The 11,677-nt window shown below is 42.9% G+C and overlaps 1 protein-coding gene across 1 annotated transcript; it reads left to right on the top strand.

Annotated features, from left to right (window-relative positions):
* Positions 1 to 96: 96 nt before the first annotated feature.
* LOC127530022 (fibrocystin-L-like) lies at positions 97 to 6,910 on the top strand. Its single transcript, XM_051935590.1, has 4 exons — positions 97 to 125; positions 1,804 to 1,992; positions 3,202 to 3,358; positions 6,857 to 6,910. Exons 1-4 carry the CDS (start codon positions 97 to 99, stop codon positions 6,908 to 6,910), a joined length of 429 nt encoding a protein of 142 aa, XP_051791550.1.
* The last annotated feature ends 4,767 nt before the right edge of the window (positions 6,911 to 11,677 follow it).

The following is an 11,677-nucleotide window of genomic DNA, read 5'->3' as shown; positions in this document are numbered from 1 at the left end:
ACATCAGTTTTCATCACGCACAACTGGTGTTATAATGACCTGTTTTTCTTTCATTTATTTTTTGCTTTCCCTTTGAGATCTGAGCACATGTCGTACATGGATTATGGGGTGTTGGACCTCAAGGAGTATGATTTTTGCATCCATTTCTTACCTTATGCACTATTTAAAAATTTGAACATCAATCATTTCTCATCATGACGCCAATTTGTTTCTGAATCGGGTGGTGCTATTGTTGTGCGATTGCGTCAGCCGTTGCCATGGAGAGCCTTCCTAGAGTCATGCAGGAGTACGCACCATGTGACGTCATCTGGCATGCCTGATAAAGGTCCGCACATTCTGTTCCGGAGTATCCGATTTTAGATTTACAGGGTGGTTATTCTGATGAGCTCTTCCTGGTTATGAACAAGTATTTTTCTGGTTTTCAGGACTTTGTTTTTTGATTTACATTTAAAACTCGATGTTTGGTTGTCCATCTTTTCTGGTTATGACCCTCACCTGTTTTATCGGTTGCATCTCATCTCCCATTCCTGCTCATTGGGTCAGAAGACTCAACTGCTGTGTTCAGAATCAGCACAGCTGGCCCTTCCCTGACGCCCCTTTTCCACCAACATTTACATGTCTTTGCTCTTTTGACTTGTATTCTTCACAGTTTTAGCTCCTGCTTTGTCCCCAGGGCTCCTGTTAAGTTCGTAGTTGTCTCCAAATCGACATGAATGTGCTCTTTGATGGACGGGCATCTCCTCTAGAGTGTCATCATGCAGTTTGGTTATTCATTTCTTATAAACATCTGGTACCTTTTTTTTGGATTCCTTTTTGCATCTCATTTGGGGTTTTGGATTCCAAATATTTAGTTCATATTTACTAAGACCGGATTAAGATCCCCACAGTCCCCTGGGTGACATGGTCCCTTAACAGAGACGTCCAGCAATGCAGCGCACGGACACCAGGTCATTTAATGCAGTGAAATTATTTTGTCAGGCTGTGTCCCCTTTGGTCAGTTTGGTGCCTGCAGATTCACGTTTCATCGAGCAGGATTATTCATAAATGGCCTCATGCTGTCTTTGACCTCGGAGGGCTCACCTAGAATGTCGTGATAGTAAATCCACCAATCGATTTTTAGGACTAAAATTTATTATCATACTTATTACTATTATTACTTTTTTTTTTGCATTTACCACAGTGGCATTTATGTTTTTGAAGCACACACTAGGGACCATTTTAGGATCACCTAACCTGCATGTCTGTGGACTGTGGGAGGAAACCCACACAGACACGGGGAGGACATGCAAACTCCACGCAGCGAACCCAGATGGGTCTCCTAACTGCGAGGCAGCAGCGCTACCCACTGCGCCACCGTGCCGCCCCTATTGTGTTTATCTTTGAGTTTTTTCATTCTCTGGCTCTCGATTTCTTGAACTTAACTTCAGGTTTTTGGGTTTCATTTTGGACTTTGCTGTTTCCTCATTTACTATCCTTGCATGTTTTTTTTTTCGATAAGTCCTAACCCACTCTTTCAAAGTTGGTCTCACAAGTATTTTTCGAGGCAGCACACAGGGTGCCTACTCACAACCAATCTGCCGTTACCATCTCTGCTCCTTCTAGAGGTCCTGTATTTATGTCAAAGAGCATCTGCTGTAACAGTAAAGCAGCCATGATGGTGTGAATTGTGGTGCTGTTGCCTTTCCTTTTGTGCTGTGCATTGGATTATCTGACATGTTTTTGTAAGGTTATGAACTTAATAAGTGATCTGTTTGGACTGAAAAAAAATTAATCATGAAAATGTAAAGGTTTTTCATTCATATGTTACATTTTGACAGGCACGGGATTGAGCCAGGGCTGTGACGTGACAGTTTACAATGGCAATAATTTGGTGACGTTGTCAAATGCCTTCACTTACACATCTTCACTGACCCCTGTGGTTACTGCCGTGACTCCAAGAAGAGGTGGCACTGGAGGCGGCACAAAGCTCACCATCACTGGCTCTGGATTCGGGTAAGCATCTCAACGAATGGATGACAGTCTGAAAAAAAAGAGACATAAAAATATTCCTTCACACTTGTTGGAGTTTTTCCAGCATTCCTGGTAGACTAAATTAATCACGTCTTTATGAAAAGACCTACCTGGGACAATTATGCGCTTTGAAATCCAAACCCCAGACACAACTACACAAGGACAGCGGCTGGTTCAACAGTCAAACAACACAATGGACAGGCTTCTTTTCTTTTCTTTTTCTTTTTGTCTCCTGACTCCAACATCCAGGCAAAGTGAATGGCTCTCCTCTAAACCTGACCCAAGAGTACCACCCTTTCCCAAACCATTGTCTGCAGGAAGTACTTTCCATTTAGGCGGACCACCCTGTAACAAGGCATTTTTCATCTCCCAGTGGCTTCCCCTGGCAATTCCCCAGCACTACAGCCCTAAGGTACCTCACTTCCCATGCTGCCCTTCATGCATGTGTATAGGAGCTCACCACAAGGGATGCTGCCAGCCAGTGTATGGGGGAATAACCTGCACATGGGATGAAGTCTCCCACTACCGCAAATTTCTTCTGGACTCCCAACCAGGAAAGCGACTGTTGCCTATTCCCAGTCGGGATGCTTCTCCACCCAGATTGTTCATCCATTATGCTGGTCTATCAGCCAGGTAAAGGACTCTCATTTATTGCTGCTTGGGATGCCAGTCCCGCTGCACCAGCTGCTGCAGTGCCACTCCATGCCCACCACCTGACTGGGAGGAGGAATGTCACACCTCCCTTCTTCTCGTCCATTATATTAGGATCCTGGTCTGCTAAGGGAACGGGGGTCCATCCCAGCCGGGTATGCCGGACCATTCCTCACATTTTATGCTTTTCAATTTTATATTACAGGCTGCTCATTGAAATGCATTTCACTGTATAATAATGTGTGTGTACAAACAAAATGTCAATCTAACTCTACCTCTTCTATTGAACCTCAATTTAAATGAAACTGTAGTGTCGTAAAATTAACAGTCCAGTCAGGCCAGGTCCATGTATTAGGCAGTCCAGCTAAAACTTTCTTGTGACTTTTAAAAAGGAAACTGCAATGCGTTCAGAGTTCTCAGAACAATAGCCACTTGGAATAAATGGATAGGACTGGCACGCTTTGTTGGGCTGAACAGCCTGTTCTTGTCTCAACTGTTCTAATGTTCTCATGTGTGTTTCTTCTCCTTGTTGTTTTTCAGTTCTGACATTGATAACGTCATGGTCACTATCGCCAGAACACCCTGTAATGTAACATACGTAAATGAAATGGAGATCATCTGCATCACCGATGCCCAACCCCAGTCTCAGAGAACCAAAGTTAAGGTGAATGTTGGCGGCACAGGAATTGCAAAACTGGTAAGTGTGAAGCAGGAGTGACGTACGTAAAATACCATACCATACCATTTTTATTTGTTAAGCGCTTAAAAACTCAGCATTACAACTGACCGTAGCGCTGTACAGTTAAAACAAGCAAGACTAAAAGCAAAATATTAAAAAACAAACATTAAGAGAGAGAATTAAAACAGAGACACTAAAAAACAGGTCAGGGGACCCAATAAAACAGAGAAATAGCAAAAAGCAAGTGGGAATAAGACAGGTTAAGAATTAAAAGCCAATGTGAAGAAGTGCGTTTTTAGGTGTGATTTGAATGTGGTGACTGAAGTGGCTTGCCTAACCACTAAAGGTAAGGAGTTCCAGAGCTTTGGTGCACAGACAGAAAAAGCCCTTTCACCACGAGCTTTAAAATGTGCCTTGGGAACGGTTAGGAGCAGCTGATGTGCGGATCTAAGAACACGAGGGGGATTGTGACGATGGAGCAAGACACTCAAGTAGGCAGGGGCTAGACCATTTAGTGCCTTATAGGTTAAGAGAAGTATCTTAAAATCAATTCTGAAGCTAACCGGCAGCCAGTGTAGGGTTTTTAAAATCGGTGTAATGTGTTGGCTTTTGCTGCTTCCAGTTAAAAGCCTTGCAGCCGCATTTTGAACCAATTGGAGTCTCGAAAGAGTGGCTTTACTAATACCATATAGGCAGGAATTAGAATAGTCGAGCCGGGACGTAATGAATGCATGGATTACTGATTCCAGGAGGTGGTAAGGCAGAATTGGTTTGAGTTTGGCAATTCGCCTGAGATGGAAAAAAGCAGGATTTTACTGTGCTGTTGACTTGAGCATCCATTTTCAGGACCATATCCATTTTGATTCCAAGATTGGAAACAGACGAAGTTACTGGAATGGGAAGAAAGTCGAGGCCAAGGGGTAGGGTCTGTTTGCAGTCAGGACTAAAAACAATGACCTCGGTTTTTGAATCGTTCAGGTGAAGGAAGTTTACAGCCAGCCAGTCCTTAATGTCAGATAAGCAGTCGAGAAGAGGTTTAGTGGAGTCAGTTGACTTAAGGGAGAAATAAATTTGGCAGTCGTCAGCATATAGGCGATACGAGATTGCATGTTTTCTGAAAATTGCACCTAAAGGCAGGATGTAAATTGAAAAAAGTAGTGGCCCCAAAATAGAACCCTGGGGGACACCACATGGGAGTGGGACTGATTCAGATGAAAAATCGTCTAGCATGACTCTAAGAGTCCTGTTGCAGAAATATGACCTGAACCAGTCGAGGGCTAAGCCAGATACACCAGCCCAGGATTCGAGTCGGGAGATCATGATGTCGTGGCCGATTGACAACGGGTGATGAGTTCTGATGAGGGAAATGATTAGAGTGCAATCAAATAAGCAGCAAAATCCTTTAAGCCGTTTTCTACATAAATGCTGTTTCACAACCAGTGACGTTCATGTATCAGCACTTGTATTTTCATCTCATCAAGTTTAAAGAGATTTATACTGGTGAAGAGCATGGGAAGGGGGCCCAGGTCAAGAGCTCATACCATCACACATTTTGGGGGCACCCTTTTCAGTACTAAAGTCCACTGACCTGGGTGTGCAGCTGCTGGCGAGTCTCCTGAAGGATCCTGGCTGTGTCATGAGTATTGTGACCACTAGGGTGCGCCTGCAGACACTAATCACACAGACACAGTTCAGAGTTAAACTAAAGTTATTTTATTACATGACGTTAGCTTAACAGGCTCTGTAGTACATTATAACACAAGGGAAAATCAAAAAGTAAAGGCGATTTGAAAATTATGTTGTAACCACAACGGATCGACGATGATGCAATACAACACGATCACAATGGATTATGGGTAGTTTGAACACACACAACAGTGCAGTGTTGTACCGTTAGACTAGTTGAAGCCAAAGTCAAATGAACATTCGGGATGGCACCTCCAATATAAACGTAAGCCGCTCTGCCTCGGGAAAGTCAGAGTTGGATGTGCAGGCAGAGCAAAGCTCAGCTGGGAGGTGTGGGGATGGCAAAGAAAGAAAGAAAGAAAGAAAGAAAGAAAGAAAGAAAGAAAGAAAGAAAGAAAGAAAGAAAGAAAGAAAGAAAGAAAGAAAGAGTTTTGAGTTTTAAATATACCTTTTATTAAACATTCAACAATCAATACAAAAATCTACAAACCAACAAAAAATAGAACATCCTATGTAACGTATTGAGTAATTTGTTGTAGATTCATAATAAGTAATTCACAAAACAAAAACACACTCCTTATTATCAAGTTTACAAATTGCATTCACTGCACACCACTTTTCTATAAATGTTTGCAAATTGTGGGTCATCCTATAAAACTTGAAATCTAATAAAATTCGTATTTTTAATTGTGCTTTAAAGAACCCCACCAAGTCAGACTCCCCGTCACTCTTAATTTTTTCCTTCCTGGTGATATAAATGGCAAGCTTAGCCTGGCCCAATAAAAAATTCGCTAATCTACTAACATTCTTTTTAGCTCTCACATTAGCACAACCGTATATAAAAACCTGATTGGTAAAATAAACACCCAAAACCTTAAAAACACTGCCAAGTACAGATAAAAGAGGTTGAATCCTAAAACAGTAAAGAAAACAGTGAAAAACAGTCTCTCTCTGTTGGCAAAAAAAGGACACATCTCTGAGATGTTGGAGTTAAGTAAAGACAAAAAAGAGTTAACTGCCACAATCCCATGAACAATTCTCCATTGCAGATCGCCAGTTCTCTTATTCAATGGTGGACTGTACAGACTTTCCCAAATGGGGCCGACACCCTCCACCCCTCCCAGTTTATCCCTCCAGGGTGTATCCGGGTATCTGCATAGTTGGGACTGGTATCGAGACTGGACACACTCTTTATAAAGCTCCTTCCCTTCCACAGAGTCAAAAGGAAGATATTTAGTTCTTCTCCTGTTGTTTTCCTCCATCGTGTTCTCATTGGCATTAATTAACAAATTTGGAAATGCAGACAAAGGCTCTGGATAATCTGTAGCTTTGAAAAAGTCTTTGAAGAAATCCTTAGCTGTTGAAGGTATATTCAAAAAGATCTGCTGCAAAAATCTTTCTGCTGTGCGCACAGAGCTCAGTCCTAAAGCTGCAGCCACCGTCTCTGGGCTCAGCCAACTGAGTAGCTGTGGTTGAATCAAATTTTTTAATTTGTAGAATACCAGCCCTGATCAGGCGTTGTTTCAGAGATGTTGACTCTACTGCCATGGTAGAGACAATTGGCAACTCTAAACTCCAATATAAATTCAACGATTTTTTCCTCTAACCGACAGTTAAACTGTTGCCAGATTCTTAATAAACTCGGGTAAAAGTCTGACACATTACCAATGGGGAAGGAATCACTGTCCATTAAGAAAAGTGCTTCGGTCCAATTTCAGGTTGCCAACTTGGCGCAGGAGAGCACATGCTAGTGGCTTCCAAGACACAGCCATATGACCATAGAGCAGTTTTTGCAGAGTTTGTAGTCTGAACGCATTTTTCCTGCTACAGATGTCCACCAGTCCTTGTCCTCCTGCACTCCTGGGCAAGTACAAAACACCTTGATACAGCCAATGCTTCCCATTCCAAAAAAAACTAATCAACTCCCTTTGCACTTCAGTAATCAGTTGTGGTGGGGGTTCCAGGCATGCCAACCTGTGCCACAGAGCAGATGCAACAAGGTTGTTTATGATTAGCGTCCTTCCTCTATATGACAGTTGGGGAAGTAGCCATCTCCAGCGTTGTAAACGGTTTCTGACCTTTTCTGCAACGCCTTCCCAATTCTTAATGTCACTGTTTATGCCTCCCAGATGTAATCCCAGGTATTTAATTCCATCTCTTGTCCATTTCAGTCCAGATGGCAATGAAGGAAAAGGACCCATCCAGTTACCCAATAGTACTGCAGAGCTCTTGGTCCAATTTACTTTAGCTGATGACACCTTTTGGAACTCATCCAGCACGGATACCAGCCCATCCACATCTTGTTGTTTTGCAACTAATACTACGAGATCATCTGCATATGCTGAGACCTTCAAAGGCACTGAACACTCAGGGACAGTCAGTCCACCCACCACTTTCCTTAGTTTGATCAGCAGGGGTTCTATAGCCAGGGCATACAACATGCCAGACAAGGAGCAACCCTGTCTAATCCCTCTATCTACTTTGAAAGGAGCGCTCAGTCCACCATTGATTTTCAGTACACCCTGAATGTCACTATAGAGCACCTGAACCATGGAAACAAAGCAGGGAGGGAAACCAAATCCCATAGTACTCGCCAAAGGTATTGATGCTCCACCCGATCAAAAGCCTTCTCCTGGTCCAAGGAAATTAGACCACCGCGTAATCCAAATAGTTTACAGATGTCAAATGTATCCCTGATAAAAAAGATGTTATTATACAGTATATGGACCTGTTTGGCACACAGTAAGTCTGATCAGGGTGAATGACATGCCCCAACACCTCCTTCATTCTTGTAGCCAACACTTTAGAAAAATATTTTATAGTCAGTACAAAGCAAGGCTACTGGCCTCCAGTTCTTAATATTACAGAGATCACCTTTTTTGGAATGAGGGTAACAAGAGCTCTTCTACAGCTCAAGGGGAGGAGACCTTTATCTAAGCACTCTTGAAGAACTGCAAGTAGGTCTGGTCCGATGAACTCCCAAAACAACCTGTAGAATTCGACAGTAAATCCATCAATACCTGGAGCTTTCCCAGTGTTTAAACTTGCCAATGCCCGTGAGAGTTCTTCAAGGGTAAGCCCTCTCTGTAAAGCTGGTAACTCCTCCTCTGGCACCTGCGGCAGCCCCTTAGTAAAACCCGAACAAGCAGTGTCCTGTTCCACCAGCTCAGATGAGAAAAGTTTAGAATAAAAATCAACAGCAAATGCCCTAATTTGAGAAGAGCTTGTCATCTCACTTCCAGAGGGGTCACGCAAACAATGAATCATTCTGCTTTGGCCCTGTTTTCTTTCCAGTCCAAAAAAGTACTTGGTTGGAGCATCACACTCAGTTTCTGCTTGAAAACGGGCTCTAACCAAAGCACCTTGGACTTTATAATCAGTCAGTTGTGCAAGGGCAGCCTTTCTCACTTTCAACATGTCCAGGTCCTCACTGCCCTTAGAGGAGTCAAAGTCCTGCTGGAGTGCTGTTACCTCTTCCTCCAGTGCTTTCATAGAATCATTCAAACTCCTTGTGACATTCAGAGTATACTGCTGACAAAACTGGCGAATCTGCACTTTACCAACATCCCACCACTGACCCAGAGAAGAGAACTGACATATCCTTTCCCGCCACTGTGTCCAAAAGTACCTAAAACAATTTTAAAATGGGAGTCCTGACATAAAAGCTCATTAAAATGCCAATGAGAGCTTTTTGACTTTAAAGATGACATAAGAACATTGCAGGTAACTAATGCATGATCTGAAAGACTTGTAGGCACAATGACACATGAATTAAAATGGTTAAGATGATGGTTAAAAGTATAAAACCGATCAAGCCTGGCAAGTGAAAGAGTGCCACCTCGCACCTGTGCCCACGTGTACTGCCTGTCTCCCTCATTCAGGGCCCTCCACACATCCTTCAATTCATATCGCTCAATGAGCGCTTTCAGCTCTCTGGCAGATCGCGGGTGGGGTTTCTGCATGGTTTCTGTCCAATGCGTCAGTAAGGGTGCAGTTAAAATCCCCACCTAAAAACACACATTCATCCGGGTCACACTCTGCTAAAGTACTCTCAAGACATTTAAAAAATCGCACTCTTTCACTGCCAATTGTTGGAGCATAAACGTTAATAAAAACCAACCGGCTGTTGTCCACTTCAACCTTTACTTTAAGCAGCAGCCGCCCTTTTATCACTTCGTAGGCAGACACCGATGCCGGACACATTTGTTTAGATATACCAATGGCAACACCAGCGCTACGTGTAGACCCGTGACTAAAAACACATCTCCTCCCAGCATTTCTGCCACTCAATTCCAAGAGCATTTTCGCTGTGCGTCTCCTGCAGGTAAGCCACTGTCAGATGCTTCCCTCTCAGGAAGTCGCACACTTTCGCTATCTTGAGAGGGCTCTTACAACCGGCAACATTAAGACTTCCCAATTTTAAAATCGTACATTGGTAAAATAAATAATGGAACCAAAACAAATGTTATAAAACCGATTAAGTAATATAAAAAATGTTGATTCTTTAGCCATTATTAACAAGTTGTTAAATTAGCAGAGGTACGTAATTTTCTTAAAATACTTCTAAGCCTCCACCCCTCCTTGGTCTGAAAAAACCTCAGTGCCCGATCTTTGCTTCATTAACCGTTTAACGGAGGAAATAAATAATTTAACATCTGGAAAAAAGTTCTGTACATCCACTCTTTTCCCTTTTGTTTCAATCAGAAAGGCTCTATTTCTGTAGAATCCTTATCCTTCTGTGGTGTCCTGACTACTTTCTGACACAACAGAGGAATCAGTTAAATAACCGTCCTCCCCACAATCTGAAACCGAGGACGCTTCCGTGTCAACCGCAGCTGCAGTCTCCTCAAAGCTTCTTTCTTTTAGAAGCAACTTGCTCATCTGCCCCACAGTGTCTTTTAACAGCCTTTGGTGTTTTGAAAGTACTGTCGGAGCCGACACACTCCATGTCCATATCGCCCCATATGCTTGTGACCACCGATTCTGTAGCAGAGTCCGATACCTCCAAGACACCCGACTCATTAGCAGCGTTTCCAGACTCTAATACAGGGGTGTCCTGATTTCCATTATCCTCATTTAATTTGGGATCAGCATTAAGCGAACGCTGATCAATTGGACCAACGCTGTCTGATCGCTAGCAGCGTCTTCATTCTGAACAACAGCGATCCCGCCGCTACTTTCTGCCGCGTTATTAACTGCAGACGCCTTCTCTGCCGAATCTGTCTCATCCCCATGGCGGTCGGGGTTCTCATCTATGGTCAGTTGTTTGCCTGATTTTGCAGCTTTAACAACATCTTTGCAATCTCTTGCTACATGACCAGCTTTGCCACATTTAAAGCATTTCATCGGTTCCGAGGTGACAAAGATAACGTATTCGTAACCGTCCACTCGGAACCTCAACGCTACGTTTAACTCATCCGCTGTATTTTTTAAAATCATTAAAACTTGCCTCCGAAAAGACATCACATGCTTCAACTGGGGTGCTTTACATCCTAAAGGTATATACGTTTAATCTGTGAGATTAACTGTCCATAGCGAGATAGCTCTCTTTCAAGGGGTCTCGTTAGTAGATAAGGAGGTACATTAGATAGGGTAATCTTTTTTGCCGAAGTTGTAGAGGCATTATGGGAGTTAAAGTGTCTTTTATAACGACTCCATTTCTCTACCAGTCTAGGACAAAATCCGTTGTAGCAACAAACACAACCACCGCACTGCTCATTTCTTGAGGCTGAACGAACATTGTCACAGGCCTATTACATTCCCTACAGCTAATACACAGTCTTCTAGAGAACAGGTCGCTTCTGGCATTAGCTTTACTCCATGTTGTCCGGGTGAGTTTTCGAAATCACCGTTCCGAAAACGGACCCCTCATGAGGAGGCCATTCTTGGCCTTCCTCAGAATAACCCACTCCAACCAAGAAGATAGACAGGTCAGAGACAGAGATAACAATTAAGAACGAAAAAAATAGGCAGGAAAAAAAAACAGTAAAATCACAAGACCTTCAAACACTCCCGCTCTCACTCTCACTTTCGCACAGAGCTGTCCCGCCCACTCGCACCACTCTCACCTCGCGCGAGAGAAAGAAAGAAAGGAAAGAAAGAAGAGAAAGGAAAGAAAGAAAGAAAGAAAAAAGAAAGAAAAAAGAAAGAATTCTTTTCCAGCCACAGTTTTCATATTTGCCAGAGTAGCCCAAGCGCACTCGGTGTTTCTGACAGCCAGTAATGGTTCTGCCTCCGCCCAAATTTACAGTAGGCACTGACTCAGTCTGGAAGTCAGTTTCGTCTCTGGCATCTACCAAAATTCAGAGTCATCAGAAAGAAGAGAAAGAAAGAATGAGAAGAAAGGAAAGAAAGAAAGAAAGAGAAGAAAGAAAGAAAGAAAGAAAGAAAGAAAGAAAGAAAGAAAGAAAGAAAGAAAGGAAAGAAAGAAAATTAATTCTAACTGTGCCGTATTTTGGAATAAAATGAGCTGTTTAAAGGTATTTCATGAGTATAAAATGTTAATTTGAACTGGGACGGACTGCTGTGGTATAACTGTGTCTGGGATTTTTGCCTCATTGGTGCCCCCAGAAGGCCACACATTCCTTTAGTTTTGGTCAATATAGAATCTGAGGTGTGTGTGTGGAGGAGAAAACCCTCCCACAGAGGGAG

The sequence above is a fragment of the Erpetoichthys calabaricus genome, chromosome 13 (genome assembly GCF_900747795.2).
Source record: "Erpetoichthys calabaricus chromosome 13, fErpCal1.3, whole genome shotgun sequence".
Classification (NCBI taxonomy): Eukaryota; Metazoa; Chordata; class Cladistia; order Polypteriformes; family Polypteridae; genus Erpetoichthys; species Erpetoichthys calabaricus.
Note: the sequence above shows the minus strand (reverse complement) of the source record. Positions and strands in the feature narration are given on the sequence as shown.